General features: G+C 51.1%; 9 protein-coding genes across 9 annotated transcripts; 4 read left to right on the forward strand and 5 right to left on the reverse strand.

Annotated features, from left to right (window-relative positions):
• Positions 1-93: 93 nt before the first annotated feature.
• Positions 94-2,089, reverse strand: FIBRA_01696 (uncharacterized protein; the record flags this gene model as incomplete). Its single annotated transcript, XM_012323568.1, has 7 exons — positions 94-603; positions 661-750; positions 807-1,149; positions 1,203-1,444; positions 1,505-1,636; positions 1,698-1,950; positions 1,995-2,089. 7 exons carry the CDS (start codon positions 2,087-2,089, stop codon positions 94-96), a joined length of 1,665 nt encoding a protein of 554 aa, XP_012178958.1.
• Positions 2,090-2,773: 684 nt separating this feature from the next.
• On the forward strand, positions 2,774-4,149 carry FIBRA_01697 (uncharacterized protein; the record flags this gene model as incomplete). The annotated part of the gene is made up of 5 exons (XM_012323569.1): positions 2,774-2,892; positions 2,945-3,092; positions 3,145-3,407; positions 3,457-3,775; positions 3,844-4,149. The coding sequence occupies 5 exons, from the start codon at positions 2,774-2,776 to the stop codon at positions 4,147-4,149; spliced, it is 1,155 nt and encodes a 384-aa protein (XP_012178959.1).
• Positions 4,150-4,335: 186 nt separating this feature from the next.
• On the reverse strand, positions 4,336-5,044 carry FIBRA_01698 (uncharacterized protein; the record flags this gene model as incomplete). Its single annotated transcript, XM_012323570.1, has 5 exons — positions 4,336-4,408; positions 4,461-4,473; positions 4,524-4,688; positions 4,739-4,840; positions 4,900-5,044. The coding sequence occupies 5 exons, from the start codon at positions 5,042-5,044 to the stop codon at positions 4,336-4,338; spliced, it is 498 nt and encodes a 165-aa protein (XP_012178960.1).
• Positions 5,045-5,246: 202 nt separating this feature from the next.
• On the forward strand, positions 5,247-8,109 carry FIBRA_01699 (uncharacterized protein; the record flags this gene model as incomplete). Its single annotated transcript, XM_012323571.1, has 5 exons — positions 5,247-5,342; positions 5,411-5,521; positions 5,577-6,003; positions 6,056-6,861; positions 6,913-8,109. The coding sequence occupies 5 exons, from the start codon at positions 5,247-5,249 to the stop codon at positions 8,107-8,109; spliced, it is 2,637 nt and encodes an 878-aa protein (XP_012178961.1).
• A 225-nt stretch (positions 8,110-8,334) lies between these two features.
• FIBRA_01700 (uncharacterized protein) lies at positions 8,335-9,803 on the reverse strand (the record flags this gene model as incomplete). Its single annotated transcript, XM_012323572.1, has 8 exons — positions 8,335-8,577; positions 8,633-8,782; positions 8,836-9,022; positions 9,077-9,195; positions 9,251-9,430; positions 9,477-9,610; positions 9,662-9,711; positions 9,760-9,803. The coding sequence occupies 8 exons, from the start codon at positions 9,801-9,803 to the stop codon at positions 8,335-8,337; spliced, it is 1,107 nt and encodes a 368-aa protein (XP_012178962.1).
• Positions 9,804-10,237: 434 nt separating this feature from the next.
• FIBRA_01701 (uncharacterized protein) lies at positions 10,238-11,719 on the reverse strand (the record flags this gene model as incomplete). The annotated part of the gene is made up of 1 exon (XM_012323573.1): positions 10,238-11,719. The coding sequence occupies one exon, from the start codon at positions 11,717-11,719 to the stop codon at positions 10,238-10,240; it is 1,482 nt and encodes a 493-aa protein (XP_012178963.1).
• Positions 11,720-12,995: 1,276 nt separating this feature from the next.
• Positions 12,996-14,127, forward strand: FIBRA_01702 (uncharacterized protein; the record flags this gene model as incomplete). Its single annotated transcript, XM_012323574.1, has 5 exons — positions 12,996-13,207; positions 13,258-13,350; positions 13,410-13,680; positions 13,745-13,950; positions 14,010-14,127. The coding sequence occupies 5 exons, from the start codon at positions 12,996-12,998 to the stop codon at positions 14,125-14,127; spliced, it is 900 nt and encodes a 299-aa protein (XP_012178964.1).
• Positions 14,128-14,696: 569 nt separating this feature from the next.
• FIBRA_01703 (uncharacterized protein) lies at positions 14,697-15,851 on the forward strand (the record flags this gene model as incomplete). The annotated part of the gene is made up of 5 exons (XM_012323575.1): positions 14,697-14,908; positions 14,980-15,072; positions 15,131-15,401; positions 15,472-15,677; positions 15,734-15,851. The coding sequence occupies 5 exons, from the start codon at positions 14,697-14,699 to the stop codon at positions 15,849-15,851; spliced, it is 900 nt and encodes a 299-aa protein (XP_012178965.1).
• A 185-nt stretch (positions 15,852-16,036) lies between these two features.
• Positions 16,037-18,156, reverse strand: FIBRA_01704 (uncharacterized protein; the record flags this gene model as incomplete). Its single annotated transcript, XM_012323576.1, has 8 exons — positions 16,037-16,093; positions 16,154-16,604; positions 16,656-16,799; positions 16,854-17,041; positions 17,113-17,223; positions 17,273-17,525; positions 17,579-17,844; positions 17,896-18,156. The coding sequence occupies 8 exons, from the start codon at positions 18,154-18,156 to the stop codon at positions 16,037-16,039; spliced, it is 1,731 nt and encodes a 576-aa protein (XP_012178966.1).
• Positions 18,157-19,097: the final 941 nt, after the last annotated feature.

A 19,097-nucleotide genomic window follows, 5' to 3' on the forward strand; every position in this document is an offset into this window, starting at 1 on the left:
CATCCCAGATGGTATTAGACCGACCGGTGGTCAAAATCTATACTACTTCGAACGTGTCAGAACACCATAGATCCCGCACGATCTCTAATGTTATTATGCCTGATTCACAGAATAATCCATGACAGGAAACATATGATAGTCCCTAATTTTGGGTGAGTGGGGTGTGTCGATGCCAGGGCAATCTAGTAGAATCTGTGGGATAGGCTTGCCCCCGATCGAAGTAGCCAGTATGCCGCAAGCAAGACGCGGGACCAACCTCCTAGAGTCCAACAATGATGGTGAGGCTCCGTCGCTCCAACCGACTACAAATACGCTCGTGCGGATCGTCGTGCCATCTGAATGTGGAACAAGCCGTGAATAACTAGATCCTAGTGCCAAGGTGATGTCACGCACCTCGACGATCTTCCAGCCGCCCGTGAGTTCATTGTCCAACTCTTCCTCAACTCGAGTAACGACAGCCGCATAATGGCATTGCTCGACTTTGTCCTCTGCGCCGACCACAATCTCGCTCGTCTTTGCGTTTCGGAACAATAGCATCTCCTGCGTCGCAAAAGTGATCACAAAGACGGGGACATTGTTTTCTAGAATTTTGCCCGCAGAAACCTAAGCCGTGAGCTAGTGTTAGGAAATGCTAACAGACAGAAAGTACTGTCCACACACGTCAACTTGTCGTATATCCAGAATCTTGCTATCACTGACAAGCCCTTGACGCAGATATTGCTCCATAGTGGCCCAGAGAACGTTGTAAGTCTGCAAAGCTCGTTAGCGTATGATAACTACTGCTTAGAGTCAGGTGCCACGCGTACCGCTTCGCCGCACCATGCTTTTAGCGCTTCCTGGTCTGCACTTAAATACGCATCGACGACCTCGGGGACGATGTATTCTCTCAGTTCGCGCTCAAATGACTCCATGGAAAATGTAGGGTCCATAAGCTTCATGGTCCGCTGCACCTGCGCGTGTTCCGTTTCGTCGAACCAGCCGCCGACGGTCTGTGTCACTGAGCGCACGGACGACACGACTGGATGCTCGGACTCGTCGAATGCTTGGCGAAGCGACACGAACGAGCGCAGGAGGGGATTCGTCTCTTTCAGCTTTTCCCACTTTTCCCGCCTCGGCGAGTCCTTGTGCAGCACCATGGCGGCGCCGGCGCTGCAGGCAGGGGTGAGATGCGTGAGTAGAGGACGGCAGAAGAGCGTGCGTACTCAGGGTCGGCCTTGACGATGCGAGAGGAACCTGTGATACTGTTCTTCCCTGCCTTGGCCAGTCGCATCTGTCGCCGTTTCCGGCGCGCCTCCTTCTCCTCAAACCCGGCGTGCTTAGCGCTGCCGCTGTCGTCGAGCGCATCGACCAGAGTGTCAGACAGTGCCTTGTACGCGGCCGTATTGCGTATTGGCTCTGTTGTCGATGCGATGGTCGAGGAGACGGCGTTCGACGCACGGGATATCTACCAGCGCATGGTGAGTCAGGGCGTGTGCAAGGAAGTGGTAGCGGGAATGAGACGCACTGCGCGCATGAGCTCACTCTCCTCCATGGTTCGGAGTGCCTCTGAGACGGCATCGCCAACCTTCACGCCGGTCCTGCGAAGTTCTTCTGCCGCTGCTCGCAGCCGCGGATTTTCTTTGATGCTGGACGTGAGCTAAGGCATTACGGATGAGTTCTTTCACTAACATAATGCCCTGCATGATGTAGAAACATACCCTCGCCCGCTCATACGCGGCTCGCGCCTTCTTCATCGCCTCCGAGTCCTGGAGCTTGTCCACGTCGCCCTGCAGCTGCTTCACATTGTCCTGCAGCTCCCGATTCTTGCGCAGCTCTTCTCTCAAGACCTCGACGAACGTTTGGAATGGCGATTTTGGTAGCTCGTCCTGGCGCCGCGAGGAGGTCCGGAACGAAGCCGAGGGACACGCTACTGCTGGCCGATGTCGAAACGCGGGACGCAGGGCATTGCGACTATAAAGGACCGTATAGCTATGAGCGGGGATTTTGGAGGTCACTAGAGCAGTTCTGATGTGGCAAGGCAGCATCGCTCCGGAATGGGGAAGGGTCGAGGAGGGGCAGAAGGTGAAGTGCGAGCCACCGGGCTGAGCATGGGGACCAGGAAATGACGAGAAATGACCTCTTACATAATCACACGAAATCATAAGTATTTCGAATTTCGAGAGCTCGGTGGGATTTTGTTCGCCGTGGCTCTGATTATTCTGGGTCTGTCTCTTCTGAACAGTACTGTAACTCACGGCTATCTTCCGTCTATCCTGCTAGTATTCAAACCTGACGCCTGGAATCAAGGAGACTTATGCAGCTACATGAGTGCATCTTATGCGCGACAGCGCCTTCATCACCTACTGCAGGCTCAGGGTCCATTTCCCTACATGACATACAGACTGGAACGTCTCTTGCGTCTTTTAAACAAACTTCTGCCGGAACAAGATGCACCGCTATCGTCCAGACACGCAATGGCCAAGGCGGTTACATGCTCGCTGCTCAACCGGATAAGTCGATCCTGAACACATATTATTTCCATAAGGTATGCAGTTGCGCACGAACGACATGTGCAATCCTTGATTGCACTCAACCCATAATATTCTTAGGATCAACTTGCGCTGAAGATTGTGCTTCCCGAAAAACTCACCACCATCGCTGTGGATCCCACTGGGACTTTCTGCGCAGGGGGCACATCGCAAGGTCGAGTGTATTTATGGGAGGCAAGCTCAAGTCTCTGCCGTCTATAAGTGCCTAGCGAATAACTCTCTTGCAGTAGATTGCTTCTGGGATAATGCACAATGCATGGGATGCGCACTACCGTCAGGTCAACGTCCTGCGGTTTACACAGGATGGCTCAGCTTTATTGACTGGTAGCGAAGACTCAGGGGTTAGCGTCTGGTCTGTTTCAAGGTCAGCTTCATTTCTTGTCTGTGGTAGTCACTGTCCGATCAGATCTAAACAGATTGTTGGACGACGACTTACAGAATGAGCTGCCAACACCTTATTGCACATTCTCCGACCATACTCTACCTGTAACCGATATTGTATGCGGTGTAGGCCCCTTTCCCTTGTGCCGTGCCCTCACTTCGTCCCTTGATCATTCTGTTAAGGTGAACACACAGTGTGTCCAATGATGTTTTCGTTTCTGACATGTATATCTAGCTGTGGGACTTATCCTCCAAGTCTCTGCTCACGACGTTTTATTTTCCAAAACCGGTGTCGTGTCTGGCATGGGACATCACAGAACGATTATTTTTCGCCGCCTCCGCAGATGGCTCAATCCACCAGGTCAATATGTTCCGTCAGCGGGAAGACAAGTTTGGCAGCGCCGCCTTGGAAGCAGTTGGTGGTGCAGGGATGAACGATGTCGTCCGAATTGACATACAAGATACAAGGACTGCGAAAAAAAGGCTTATCTCGACTGGGTGAGTGCTTTCGAATAAGGCATAAACTCATTTGTTTAATTATCTATAGAGACCCAGTTTCAGCCATCACCATTTCTCTAACCTCCTCGCTCTTACTTGTTGGGACGGAGACAGGCCTCATCCAAATCTATGACATCGCATCGCACCAATTACTGCGCACGGTGTCGACGCACAAAGGACTCCTCATTACGCACCTAGCGACCATGCTCCGCCCACCTGACCTAGTCGGACATGCGACTTTGAGCCTGACAGTTGGTACGGAAACAAAAGAGCTACCAGGTCGTCCGGTTGTACCTTTTCAGCGAATACGAGATGCAAAGGCCCGCGACGCGCATGAGGTCTCCATAATGCTACATTCGAGGGATCCCGTAGGTTTTTCATCTTCTACTATACCTCATCTTCTCATTATATCGGATTGCCGTCGTTGGTTATTCAGGCAGACACAGAGGTATTCTTCTCATATCCAGCGGACGAGTTGAATCACGATCACGCGTTCTTTGTGCGGTCAGAGACGGACAAAGGGTCAGTGGGCGTATCGTTGCAGTCGCGCGTTGTGGAGTTAGAGAGCGAGGTTTCGAAGTTGCGGGAGCAGCTCGGGAAGGCAAAAGGTATTAATGATGTCATGTGGGAAAAGGTTGTAAAACAAATGGTAGAAGAAGGAAAGCAGAAAACCCCAGAACAGGAAATGGGGGACCCTGAGGCAGACGACTCGGGGAGACGGAGGAAGAGAGGGCGTGTTTGACATTTGCCTTTGCGTTCATAACTGTCGAATACCTCTGGGGGCAATGATTGGTCATTGCTTAAGCAATATAGGTCAAATGAACGGCTAGCAGATTAGTAGACCTATTCATTTCCGTCACCTTTAGAAACTATTTCGGCAGAGATACGCAATAGATTGTCAAGGAACGTAAAATATCAATTCATACGTCTATGATGAATCTGCCTTCGACTTGTACTTCTCAGGATCCGTGCCATGGTATGGGTGATTGACGAGGTTAAACCTGTCCAGAGTAATTATCAGCACGAACCGGTCTATAGAGGAATGAAACAAACATTGGGAAAGCGGCTGCGGGACGTCATTAGCAAGTACCTATTCATACTCGCGAATGGGCGCACCAAATTTCAACTGGGAGAATACCGAGTTGCGGTATGCTGAGCCCTGAATCCACTCAGGCTGTGCAGACTCGCCGTATAACGGCAAACCCTGCTGTGCGCGCCAACTCATTTCCTCCTGGTCAGCCCTCTCCTCTCGTTGATTCTCTGACCAGCCCCAGAAACGGACTAACACCACAAATTAGAAAAGTTATATAGCAGAGTAGTGATAAGCTTACAGCTTGACCGTTGGTATGCGAGGAGGAACCCTCCAACAAAGCCAAGCAGCCCACCGAGACGGAGCTGAGTCCGGAGCTTGAATTTGGACGAATCTGCCATGTCTATACAGTACAGTCAAGGTATGATTCAGATTCTACATGTGCTCACTAGCAGAACGTACCCCAGAAGTATAGTGCTGCAGGGAATGCACCAGTTGCAGCGGCCCAAACACCAAGGTCGGATGGGCGCATATAGCGAATCACGCGAGAAGCATGGGGGTCTGCATCAATGAGAGGGAAGGGGGTTTCGACAACTTTCTGGGGCATTGTTGCAGGCGATGACCTCGGCGGTGGCGACGGCGAGGACAACGATGAGCAAGGCGTGTGTGTGGGCGCTACGCGAGCCGCCTGACGCGGGCGCGTGACGTGTTTAGGGCCGGGTGGTAGACGCGAGTTGCACGCTGCTGCATGCTCAACCGGCCACAACGTCTCCACACGCTCGTCTCCCTCCCCCTCCTCATCCCAGACAATGAGCGGTGTTTCGCGTACCTTTTCTTCCAACTCTCGGAGAGAGGCACGCAATCGTGCTGCCTCGCCCTACCTTCGTAGACCTCAACAGCAATCGGTGCGTACCGCATATGTGGGCCTTGTATTGTATGCAGGTTCCTGTTTCTGATCAATTATTGCTTATAGGAATCATGGAGTTTGAGGACTATACTCGGGATGTTAAACCCACTGCGCGTCCTGTCGAGTTCACATCGGCAGAATAACGCGGGCGACATTCTTGCAGCCCGGGGAAACGAGGTTCGTGTCGCTTTCGGATCAGCTAAATTATATGGCCCAACGATATTCCCCGTAGATGGAGAATATTTCCCCGTACGCTTTTCGTGCGCTGCCGATGTTGCAGGTACCTGAATACTCTTTGCCTGCTGCCCCGCCACCACTCACTCCCCAGCAGGTCCCATTTCTCCAGCAGCCACTTATACCTGCTCAGCATCCTCAGGTAGTTCAGCCCCAGCCTGCTCTACCACAACCTGCACCCCTACCACAGCCTGCTCCACTACCAGCACAGGCGCCGGCACAAGCACCAGCTCCGGCTGCTCAAGCGGTACAGCAGCAAGGCCCAGAGGCATATGGCGCAATTGATAGAGATCTGCTTAATGCTGTAAACTCGGAAACGACAGACATTACACCAATTGTAAACTTTTTAACTCAAAGGGGAAGTGGACGAATAACCTCTACCGAATATGCAGGCATCACTGCAATAATGGCCAGACTCGTAGACGGTTTGTTTTCCATGTAATAACATCATCACTGGCGTATTCACTTCAACCCTAGATCCCGAACCAGCTGTCCCATTCCGTTTCTCCACCTCTCTAAGCCCAGAACCTGTTGGGACAACGTCCAGAGGGTCCAACGCTCAAGTTAAACGAAAGATGCTGTCAAGAAATCCTAACGGGTCATATGTGCTGCACGGCGCAGGGAGTGCGCGACCTCGAAATCGCTATCAGTCTCCAAGTTTTGGAGTACCCACCTCTAGGTCGTCGAGCATTAAGCTGTTACCGGAGAAGCCAAAGACCGACGGAAAACGAAGACGAGTTGCACCAGATGCAGACACGGTTATTATTCAGAATGTCCCTTCTTCCGCACCACGAGCGACTTCTACAGCGAATGGGTTAACATCACAGTCTATTTCTAGCCCCGCCACTTCAAGTACTGGCTCAGGCATGAATGGCCTGCCTAGGACAACCGGTGCACCACCGTCCACTCCCCGCGCTCGCTCGATCGGAGCGACGACGCCTACGGTACCTTCGCCTCTTCGTCAAGCATGGGGGCGATCCGAGCCTTCGTCTCCTTCGTCTCCTCCACAGCCTTCACCTCCACAAACGTCAAAGCCAACTCGTGCGGCCAGTTACATGGCCGAGCTAATCAAAGAGGTTTCACCTCAGAAGAAGCCAGATATTGTCAACCCATACCAGGCAGCGAATCCACTACCGCGACCTGCTGCTAGAAAGGCTCAGATGAAGAGACCCAAGACTTCCACAGCGACTAAGCCTGCGGTGGAGGTCTCGAAACCTGCTGCTCCGGTGGAGGTAGACACCAAGTTGAGCCCCCAGAAGATTATCGAAGCTACGGTACCAAAGGTATGTCTATTTTGTGATGGTGGATATAGCTTACTGACGATCGTTGTGCAGGGAAGTAAGCGAGCACGACCTCCTCCCGGTTTCCAAAATGCCAAAGTGAATTCTACTACCGTTCCTATATCGGCATCAGCTCGTCAACCCCCGACCAGCCATGGTACTAACAGTAGTGTGCCGATCCGCCCCTCTAAACCTTCGGCAATAGTTGAAGAGGTCAGTGATGAGGAAAGTGGATCTCCCCCGAAGAAGCAGAAGACCACTGCCACGTCTACGGCTAAAAAGCCCAGTGGCCTGTCCAGCATTGTAGTCGAAGAAGTTGGTGACGCAGAAATGTCCAATGCGACGCCGACTTCATCTTCATTGCCTTTCGAGGTTATCGAGCCATCTGATGATGGAGCATCAAAAGAACCGCGAAGTCGGAGTACCTCCCCTACGGGCCCCTCGATGTTCACTAACCCGTTTGCTCCTGTATCATCGACAGGCACCGCGCAACGTGTTGGCTTCGGTGCATTAAAATCCTCCGCACCACGGGCGCCTTCTAAATTGCGTTACAGCATACAGGTCGAGAAGGAAGAGCAGGAGAAGGAAGATGGTGCAATGTCCCATTCTCCCGCTACTCCTCCTGTTTCCAGTGAAGCATCTCCTGCTGCGCCCGCTATATCTACTTCGCCTTCATTTGGTGCACCGATATCGAAGGCCTCCGATCCCAACCCGACCATCCCGCCAAATGCCCAGGTTGTGCCACAGAATGCGAAAGCTATTGCCCTTTCGAAGGACGCAAATGAACTGCCGCAGTACTCGTTCTCGCTCCCGACTTCCTCTCCTGGGGCAGGACCGAGCTCGTTGAAGGCTCGCAAACAAGCAATTGCATCGCCGGCCTCTTCCTTACCCAGATTCGATCTAACGTTTACGGTCAAGCCCGCCGTAGCTATCATTGCGCCTGCACAGCCTGCGGGCTTCAACTGGGCAGCTGCGGGGATGAAGCAACCTGCGAAGGCAACCGAGGGCAGTTGGACATGCAATAGTTGTATGCTCCAGAACGCCGCGAGTGTCACGGAGAAATGTACCGTTTGCGAGGCCCCGCGTCCGGATAAATTAAAGGCAGCACCCGTTCAAGGATTCGATTTTGCCGCGGCCGGGTTCAAGCAGCCTACGAAACCGGCTGGAGGAACTTGGACATGCAAGACGTGTATGTTGACCAATCCAGCTACCGCGACGGACAAGTGCACAGTGTGTGATTCCCCGCGCTGATGCTCTTTCAAATTGTCGCTCTGTTCATCTCGTATCTGTTATGCTTTTCGTCGTTGGCCCTTGAGCCATACAAATTGGGTTACATCTTCTAGTTTTACAATTTTTTTTACATACTCGTAGATATTAGGTGTATGTTACAGTAGGTTACTGCCGCTGGATCCAGAGACAAGGCGGGGCGTATGGCTAATGTGCCGCCTGCTTTTGTGGTCACCTCTGGACCTGGGATCATCGATGCTGCGTGAAGTCGAGTCGTCGTGCAATTGACCTGCTACCGAGCTCATCTGATGACACTTTGCGCTTGAGTTTATTCGGAGGGTTCGCTTTGACGCCGGGCCCAAGACCACTTAGGTCAACGTTGCCGTCGACTTCGTCGAGAGGATGCGACGAGTTGGCTTTCGCGGCAGGCTTTGGAAGTTTGGAAGGGTGAGAAGGGTATGGGAGGGCGAAGAAATAAGGATGATTGAGGGCCTGTAATTGAAACAAATTAACACAATGCACTGGGCATGAATATGGCAACACCTACATCCTTGGTACTGATGCGTCGCCGTGGCTCGTAGATAAGGCATTTACTCAGGAGATTGAGACAGTCAGCACTGGCGGCGGTGAATAGATCCCTTAGTGGTGTTCGAGGAAATTGGCCAAGTGGAACATAGTCTGGTAGTTTCGTGTGTCCCTACAAAAGTAATGAGTTTGCCGACTCAGAAAGAAACCAATGATAGCGCTTACAGGCCAGTCATCCTCCGTGGGCGTGCCCAAGGCGCGAAAGATGGTCTTTAGTTGGTCCATGTCGCTTTCACCCGGTAGGTAGGGTGTGCGCAACATGAGCTCGGCAAAAATACAGCCAACTGACCAAATGTCGACGGCAGTGCTGTAATATCGGCACCCGAAGAGAAGCTCAGGCGGACGGTACCATCTGCACCATGATATGAGCAAAACTTGAATGAGGACTAATAAATTAAAGACATACCGCGTGATGACTTGGCAAGTCATTTTGTATCCTGGGTCGGCGAAGTCGCGCGCGAGACCAAAATCAGCTATCTTCAGTTTCCCATCCGAAGCGATTAATAAGTTGTTCGGCTTCAAATCCTATGTTTGCGTAGTAAGTATTACCACAAACAAATATAGCTCGTTGGTGACGCACTCGATGCAGAATAAAATTACGATGACAGAATTCCAGACCGCGAAAGGTCATGGCCATCCAGCTCTTGATGTCCGCGGGAAGGAAGACTAATGACCTGTCTTTGATGACGAGTTCCAAGTCCGTGTCCAAGAATTCAAGTACAAGGTTGAGATTAGTTTTGGAGGAGAATACGTCCAGAAGCTGTGCACAGTAAGCTTAAAGCAGAGGGGTAATATCCTGAGCGTACCTCAATTACATTCGGGTGCTTAAGCTCCCGGAGATACTTGACTTCACGGATAGCAGACATGTCAAGACCGTCCTTGAATTGGCCAACTTTAATCTTCTTGATGGCCACTCTTCGCCCTGTGGCAATCTCACGAGCTACATAGAGCTTATAAGAGGCAGATAGATGATGCAGCGCTCAGCACATACCTCTGTATACCACGGCATAGGTACCCTCGCCAATCTTCTGTTCTTTGGCCCTTTGGCGATATTAGTACAACCCCGAAAGGGGAAGTGAGGATGTGCACCATCGTTTCTGCCTATCTGCATTTGCCTTTTCTACTGCGTCCATATGTAAAGCGAGTGCGAAGTTACCGCAGATGGGATGACCTGGCCCAGAAGTGCCACATACGAGACGAGTACAAGACGCTCGACTTCCCTAAATCGTTGCCGGACACGGCCCACGTGCCCCAGACGCGATCGACTCGCGATCTACATCAACGCGACGCGCGCGTCTGAGATAAATCCTCAGGAGAGTATCCAAGCTCGACTCACGGAACGAAAAGAACTGTACAAACTCGCCGAGGCAAGGACAACGTTACAAACATAGATTGGCTGCCCCCAAGCAAGTACATGCGCGATGATAATGCGGTTAGTATGGCATCTAAGAAGTATTCTACACTAAGAAAGACCAATTCCTAGAAGAACAACTAATCCGTCCCACCAATTATATAAGTAACGTAAACTACAGGATGAGCAGTCTAGGATAAAGATCAATTTCCACGTTTACCATGGAAATTTCTTCTCCTCGACTCCGAGAATGGCACCATTCCTACGAGTTTTACTGCCCATCTTTTGATACTCCGACACGGCGGACCAGATTCGATCCTTCATATCCTTCCAAGTCTTCAGTACACAGGCGGCTCCGTCGACTAAGTCTGCTTCTCGTTGCCAAGTATCGTCTTCAGGACTGTACCCAACCCAGCGAACCAGGTACTGCGGCCGGCCTTGGTGACCAGACTTCTCGGCCACAATATGTGATACTTCATACTCAGCCGCGTCATTTACTGGAGGAGGTTTCGTGAGATGCACCGAAGCGTTCGCTATTCTTGACTGTGCCCAGTGCTCCGGAAGATCGGCAGTGACACCCTTCTTCGACGGCCGCCAAATGCATTTTGCGACGTTCTTCCTTCGCCCAGTAATTTCGGGAAAGCGGGCCCTGCTGTACTTTTCACATTCGCAGAGCGAATGTTCCAGGTCGACCATAGTCACTCCACTTTGGGAATTTTTACACAGTCGGGGGACCAGGTTGGCAAGGATCCCCAAGCGCGCGAATTGCTCGTGCTGAATGGAATGAATGTATCTGAATGCAGAATACTCGCGGCCCCTTATGGACGGCCCGAAAATCTTACGGATACACTCGAGGGATCCAGGCCCAAGTGCTATCCATTCATTCTCGCTGAAATTGAAGAAAGGAAGCATGTTTAAATCAAGCAAAAGTCTGCGAGAGGGATTGGAGGGATCAGTGGAGGTTATAACGATGCAGATACACTGTTGGAGAGAGACATACTGTAGACTCGTGAAGTCACCCATGCTGGGGAAAATGCTTAACCAGCCGTGCGCATCTTTCAGGTGACGAAACCGCCTCAGTTGACCTGGAACGTTCTGTTCCATCATCAACTGAATGAGGCGCAAGTGGTTTCCCGCATTAGATGTTACCCCGAGTTTTGGAGCGGGGATGATGTATGCGTGCCCGTAAATGGCCTGCTCTGCAGAACAGAGCACCTTCTCGTACGCTCCAACGTCGAATTCGCGCCATGTCAATTTGCCGAAATGAGTCCTGAGAAGATTCCATGTCTCGACTTTGTTGAAGGAGCGGAATAACATGACGCGGAAGCAGGCTTCGTGCAGATCTTGCTCTCCCTCGCGTATGACATGTCGCAGAACGTATTGCGTGACCCGATCGTAAATGCGGTAAACATTCGTGAAGGGATACACCGCAAGTATCCGATCGTCCGTCCAGGGAGCATCCTCGTGTGCCAGCCGACGCTTGAAAATACGATGGCGTTCGGCCATGAATTCAAAAAGGACGTCGAGGATGGGAGAGGCGGTAAATTTTTGGCCATCGATCACGACGGACTTGTGTTGAGCTAGAACTTTCGTGTGTGCTCTAATCTTCTTTCGCACTGGTATTTCTATTACAAATGTTTCTTTGCGATATTTGCTGCTGGACGGAGAGGCTAGGGGTGTGACGTGAATACGAACCATCGAAAAAAAAAACACTCCGGATTGGACCAGAAATTATTGAAGAGAAAGAAAGTCGTTCCCGTTCTATGACAGATCTAGACAGGCTTTGGAGACCGCGGACGATTGCGGTATGACACGTACAAAATCAATTCAACATGAATCGCGTCTGAACATACTCCAATCACATGACCGTTCCCCGCTGCGACAGAGTCGAAACGACTGCCACTGCCGGCGACGGCGCCGCTGCGTCCTTACCGGTCTTACACCAGTGGCAAACCATTGGTTAGGCTTCCCTCAATGCTGCATCTGCAGAGTGGGGAGCTCTGACCAATGGTTTGCTATGGCATAGGGCCGGTCAATGCCATTAATGCCATCTTACCACAACCTGTAAGATATGTCTTGCTTGAGATTTGACTCATGGTAGTCTGCTACAGGTAGGGGATGATTGTTGATGCCAAGACAGGAGAGAAGATAATAGCAAGTCACAGATGGTCATGTGGGATTCCCGCTCTCACCTGATAGGTCACAGATTGGCCAGAATACATGACCGCGCACCGATCTCACATCTGATCCACATTCAGCACTTGAATCGTAAGTCGGCTCAAGTCCATCGACACTTCCGTACACAGGGATGCTGTCTGAAATATCAAGAAGACTCGAGCCCTGCTTGATACCAAACTCTTCCAAGACTGGTCTTTGGGTGAAGTTCGAGCACTGTTCCTGATCCAACCATTCAAGTCGAGTCCCGGGACTTTGCTGCGATGTGAAAATGCCAAAGATAGCATACGCAAGAGGGATCTAGAACTTCGCAGATGCTAGCAGAGGAGGACAATGTCGCTAGAGAGGAAAGCGACGATCAAGGTCAGCGGAAGGTAGCGGTGATGGACATTTGGTCACGGAGCCAAAGACATCGTGCGTGGAAGCTCGGGGGAGGCCGTGCGATGGTCGCTGAGCCGCACATAATCGAATTCTTGCATCGCTGATTCATCAGTCAGTTGGTCTGGAGGCTGCATATAAGTAAGGGACTTGGTTTGATGCTGCATCGCTCGCGGCCACACACATCGTGGGTTGCATACCCAGACATGTCTGGTCTCGCAATCCGATGCCACAAATTATCCCACAGTGCCGGAGTGCGAGACCGGACATGTTTGAGTATGGAACCCCGGTGTGTGAGGCTTGTGCCCACTGCCCATTACGCTCATGCCCAGCATATTGCTCAGCAAAGGGGGACATGGTGATGTCTACCTCCCCACATGCTCTGCCTACTTATCATTGTACTTGCTCTTTGATCAGGCCAATGTCACACAATCTATCCCTTGATAAGCTCTTTGATCTCAATGACCGCATTGCCCTTGTCACTGGAGGTGGTACTGGAATCGGATGGATGATTGCTGAGGCTCTCGCGGTGAATGGTGCTAGGGTCTATATAACCGGGCGACGCAAGGATGTCTTGGAACAAGCCACGGCCAAGTTCGAGCGCGATAACAAAGGAAATGGCAGCGTGATTCCGTGAGTCGACCAAATTTCACCCCTTAACCCACCCTATTGATGTCGTGCAGCCTCCCCATGGATGTTACCGACAAAGCTAGCATCCTGGCGGGACAGGAAGTAGTTGCATCTAAAGAAGGAAAGCTGCATATTTTAGTCAACAAGTATGGGCGCCAGTCCATTATACAATGTGGCGCTGGCTCATCAATCGATGTATCTGCAGCGCTGGGATTGCAGGGCCTATGACACCGTTTCTGAATGATATGAACACGCCGGAGCACAAGAGTCCGGAGACGCTCGGTCGTGCGCTCTTCGACAGTGCGGCTTTCGCTGACTGGTCCAACGTGTTCAGCGTCAACGTCTTTTCCATTTATTTTGTGACCACCGCTTTCCTCGGCCTGCTAGCAAAAGGCAACGACGATGTTCCGGGATACACGTCCTCCGTTATTAATATCGGTAGCATCAGTGGAAATACGAAGCTTGCGCAGAACAAGGTAAGTCATGTATCTTGATTTTTATGCCTTTAAATCAATTCGCCAGTGATCGCTTCCTCGTCAGTTTGCATATAATTCCACCAAAGCCGCCGTAACACATTTGACAAAGATGCTGGCGACGGAGCTCGCGCTGAAGAAGATTCCTGTGCGGGTCTGCAGCGTTGCCCCTGGGGTATTCGAGTCGGAGATGACCGATGCGGCCATTACGCCAGAGATGGTCAATAAACACGGACAGTCCATCGTCCCGACGCCAGAGAATAGGGCTGGAACGTGCGTGTGCTCGTACAATGCACTCGGTTGATGTGTAATACTAATCTTGCTTCGTACAGGGCACAGGAGCTTGCGGGCACGGTCATTTATTTTGTCTCTCCCGCAGGCTGTTACACAACCGGTCAGGAAATTCTCGTAGATGGCGGATATACGGCGGTTAACCCGTCAGTCCGATGATGAGGTTGAGCACCTGCGGCAGATCACAGTGAGAAACGAAAAAAGGGCAGGGAAAGATAGCCGAAAGAGTCGAACGAATCACTATTAAATGAGAATTTCCTCGCTATGCAATGTGATTCTTGTAATGAAATCACCTATTTTTCGGTCCGGCGAGAGGGTCTGACAATCCGTCTGAATCTCACAGAGAATCAGATCGCTGACGACGCAGATGGCAGGAGGTTTCTGTGGATTGAATCTCTTAGGGATTCTGTCGAAAGCATGGCGAATTAGCGGATTAAGACCTGTGGACGGAGAACGATAACGAAAACGACCGCAACATACATGTCCGGCTGCGTACTGTTTATTTTGCAAGGTGGGCTGAACACAATTGCAAAATACAATTTAGCCCTGGTAAGCGCCGACGATACTCAGTAGATAAGCGCCTATCATGGCGACGCGGGATGATTCCAATCGAGCTTGTCTCGTGGACGACAAGGAAAGCCGCCTCCGTCTCCGAATCAAAGCCATGCTGCTCGCTGTTTGCCCACGCCTGCTTCAGTCGACTTGTATCGCGTCAGTGAAGTAGAGAAATGTCCTCAAGCTTGCGACTGGACAAAATATTCGATCTCAATGGCCGTATCGCCCTCGTCAGTGGAGGTGGTACCGGCATCGGATGGATGATCGCTGAAGGCCTCGCGGTAAATGGCGCCAAAGTATACATTACAGGTCGTCGCAAGGATGTTTTGGAGAATACCGCAGCCAAATTTGCGCGCGAGAACAAGGGCAATGGTAGTGTTATTCCGTGAGTTGTTTCAGAAATTATATAGCGCATTGTTACTGCGCCGGGATGTTTAACTGTTTCCTATGGCACAGGCTACCTATGGATGTAACTGACAAGGAGAGCATTCTTGCTGGACAGCGAGCTGTCGCGTCCAAGGATGGGAAACTGCATATTCTAGTTAACAAGTTAGGACATCAAACCCTTTCCTTCAAGTCTTCTGCTAACGGACTGTTCCACCACAAGCGCTGGAATATCGGGACCTTTGACCCCGTTTTTGAATGACACCACCGCGCCTGAACATAAAAATCCAGAGACGCTTGGCCGTGCGCTATTTGATAGCGCATCTTTCGGAGACTGGTCGAATGTATTCGGCATCAACACGTTCTCGATATATTTCATGACCACTGCCTTCCTGGGGCTACTTGCGAAGGGTAGTAGTGACGTGCCTGATTACACATCGTGTGTCATCAATGTCACCAGTCTCAGTGGAATGAATAAACTGGCTCAGAACCAGGTGAGTACGGCATACGTTTAGGTGGCTATGATCCATATTAGTTATTTGATGAACAACAAATTTCTCTCAGTTTGCATACAACGCTACGAAAGCCGCTGCGACCCACTTGACCAAGATGTTTGCTACCGAGCTGGCGCTCAAAAGGATACCCGTCCGGGTCTCCAGCGTCGCGCCAGGTGTTTACGAGTCCGAGATGACTTATCCACATATCCCGCCAGACCAGGTTGACAAGATTGGAAAATCCATCGTGCCTATTCCCGCGCGCAGAGCTGGAACGTATGTATACCTACCGCTTCGATGTCAAAACTGCAAGCTAATGTAAATGGACACAGTCCGCAGGAGGTCGCAGGGACGGTCATCTACTTAGTCTCGCCCGCGGGTTGCTACACGAACGGGCAGGAAATTGTTGTCGACGGCGGTTACACAGCCGTCAACCCGGCTGTTCGGTGAACTGTGGAAAATAAGGGAATGTTTTGTGCAGTGCAATAACTAAAATAACGATCACGAAATGTACTATCAAATTTGTCCATCTTCGACTCACGAGGGATGCTGCTCAGGATCCCAGCACGCTCAGACATAATTATGATGTTATTCCCCACCAATAGGCCGCGTACGCTATGCACCTTGTGAAGAGCTCAGAGCCCTAGAATCTCCTGCAAGTTCGGGAATATGGGCGTGCCGAGCCCAGTGAGCTTTGTATCGCAGAGTCAGTACCTATTCAGAATATAACCTCCAGTCTAGACAAGACTTACAGGGTCCCATCCCTGAGTAGCGTAAAAGCCAGTCGTGTAATTGGCACATGCTAGATTGTTTCCCGTTAGTATATCAGTGAAGCCCGACACGCCTTTTGAGTAAAGTAACGGGTTCAAGAATCCAAGAACGGGTTTTCCGGCGGCCAGAAGCCGATCATTGAGTAGCGCCACGATACTGGCAAACGTGGGTGCCGCGCAACTCGTCCCGCTGGCAAGGAGCAAGTCACCCATACCGATGGTTTCGAAGTTGACGCCATAGGCAGAGATGTCGGGGAAACCGCGCCCACTAGCGTTGTACAAACCAGTATTGTTGCTACCGAGGATCGAGAGATACTCCGTAACCGCTGTGTCTTGGTATGCTGGCCTGCTCCAGTAGTTGGAGAAGCCACCACTCGTGAACGAAGCAGCAGATTCCGTTGGTAGTCCAGTTGTGGCACCTACGGACGTCACACTAAAGTACAAGGTCAAAACACGGACACCGGCCGTTCAAGAAAAAACTGACAAAGGGCATCCGGACGGGAATTGAGGCACAAAGCTTGTGCATGTCTCTTCAGGATAGTGATTACCTGAGACGCCTCCATCGCCGGAGGAGTAGATTATTGAGACGCCTCGCGCACCCAGACCAGCATATGCGTTGCAAAGTGCGCTATGCAACCCAAGTCAATGCAGCACGTGTTGACAACAAACACAGTAGACCCACTAAGCGAATTTCTTTGACACTTGATCTTCATTATAGCCCCAGCTGCTGGACAACACTTGCGGGGGGGAGGATTCATTGAGCAAGGTAGCGGCTGCATCAAGTAACGCGCCCGGAAATTCACCGCCTGTCGAGATGAGGGTGACCGGAACGCCCGTTGCAAGTCCAACTGTATATTCTATGTCGAGGTCCTGTGACGGACCTTCGGTCAGGAAACAGGATCTGAAGCGGCAGGCACTACCACATTTTGATACATACGTACCGCTTCTGCCCCTGCTTCTGTGATATTTTGAGAATCGGTTCCATTATCTATTGATTGAAAGGCGTATGTAGTCGACGAATTCATGTCGGGCCGGAACTCTCCCAAAAATGCCTAATTTGTCCGTGAGCAGGGACCACAGCCGAGACGAGACTTGGCTTACCTTAAGGTCATCCCGATTGGCCCAGTTCCCTTCATACTCGACTACTCCCAGATAATTTGATGTCACTGTGGCTGGGGTAGCAGGTATACCGTACAGGGCTTGTATACATGTGGGGAAAACCCATGGGTCCGACACAGGAGTATTCTCGAGGTAACAAGCCGCAGTGACATTGGCGGAAGGTGAGGCATTACGAATGGCATCCGCGGATCCTATATATTGAACAACGGGGGAGGAACGAGAGCCACCGGCAAACCTGAGAGAGGTACCCATTTAGTCCTGACGATATGCAAAGCTTCGCATACGCACGTAATGGTCGGGTGCACAAAATCAATGTGACCATTCAAATCGGTTGGAATGGAATAGGATAAAGTTCTGACAATCTGCTCCCCGGTGCGTGTTTGGAGGTAGACGGAGAAGTTGGCGCCTAAAAGATCGTTGGCCATGCTCACAGGGACATTGATGGCAAGCCAGTCGCCGGCGGAAGAAATAGCAGTTGCGTTGAGACCATTCTCGGAAAGCCAGGAATTCACGGCAGATACGGTTTCGGATGTTGGCGCCATATATGCATTCACCTACTAATGCTATCAGCGCTCTCATCGTGCAGCATACATAACGACACCTACCTCAGCCTGAGAAAGATATTTACCATAGTCAACACTGGTGGGCGCACTAATATTGTAGAGTGCATCCACAAGCCCGTTGACATTGTTCTGAACAAGGCCGATCCGGAGGCTTAGCACTTTGTCAGAAGAGGCGGGTCCTACAAGCTTATAGCCAGTTGGTACCGTCTCTTGGAATTCGTGCACCTGTAAACTGCGAGCCAAAGGCTTGCCAAGCACCAGAGCAGAGAGCGCTGTAAGGGTAAGATAGCAAGCAAGCACCATGACGAGCGCCACTGACTAGAGCCTTCTATGAGGTGGGGTCGCAAGGAACACATGTCTGTTGGCCCGTGGACAAGCTTTTATACACGAGTCCACAGGTGCATGCAGCGAATGAAAAGACTGTCCGGTTACCGGAAGCGTATTTTTCATTAGCGGCACCGCTTGAGTTTCGGAATGAAGACCCGACATATGTAGACCTACCCACGAGGGTCATGAACACCGCAGCGCGCACGCGGTCCCGTAGCTTCAGAATCGAAGTTGAGCGATTGAGGCCGAGAGATGCCATAGAAACACCGGTAGCGCTGTTTTCCTTTCCCCGAACGCTCATCAAATGCCCTATGTGTTTTTCAACGAATAATTGGACGAGACGGGCCATTATTATTTGGTGAGGCTATAGTAGTACATACCTTACCCGCGTCAGCATGGCACCGCGGATTCAATGAGACCGGGTCATATAAGTTGGCAAGTGTACCACTTTGGTTATTGATACCGCTGCCGGAAAGGTGCTTCATGTAAAATCGAATAGACTCAGAATTTAGAATTTAGAATCAGGGTCTGTCAATGATGACAATGAGTACGCATCGAACGAACAGAAACAACCAAGCATGGCGAAGATACACGAGGTCCTAGCCCGCTACCGTTATGACGCTGCTTCAGCGCGGTACATTTTAGAATCTCTCTATGTACATCGCCCATAAACCAACACACAGATTTTGTCAACGGATGAATTCATCAATTTCGCACTTGGGATCCCGAGACTTGGAACCGTGAACAGCCCGAGGGAAGTGGTTAGACATTGATAGCAACTATATTCATACGCTGCAGGGAAATATGCGGATACGTCGAATAAGGCTGCCCGAGACGATGCAACGGACAAGTGACGTGATAAAGACAGAGTCATGGCATATGCAGAAGAAGCTTGGGCGGTCGTGGTGGGGGGGGGG

The sequence above is a fragment of the Fibroporia radiculosa genome (assembly GCF_000313525.1).
Source record: "Fibroporia radiculosa TFFH 294 genomic supercontigs, scaffold833, whole genome shotgun sequence".
NCBI lineage: Eukaryota > Fungi > Basidiomycota > Agaricomycetes > Polyporales > Fibroporiaceae > Fibroporia > Fibroporia radiculosa.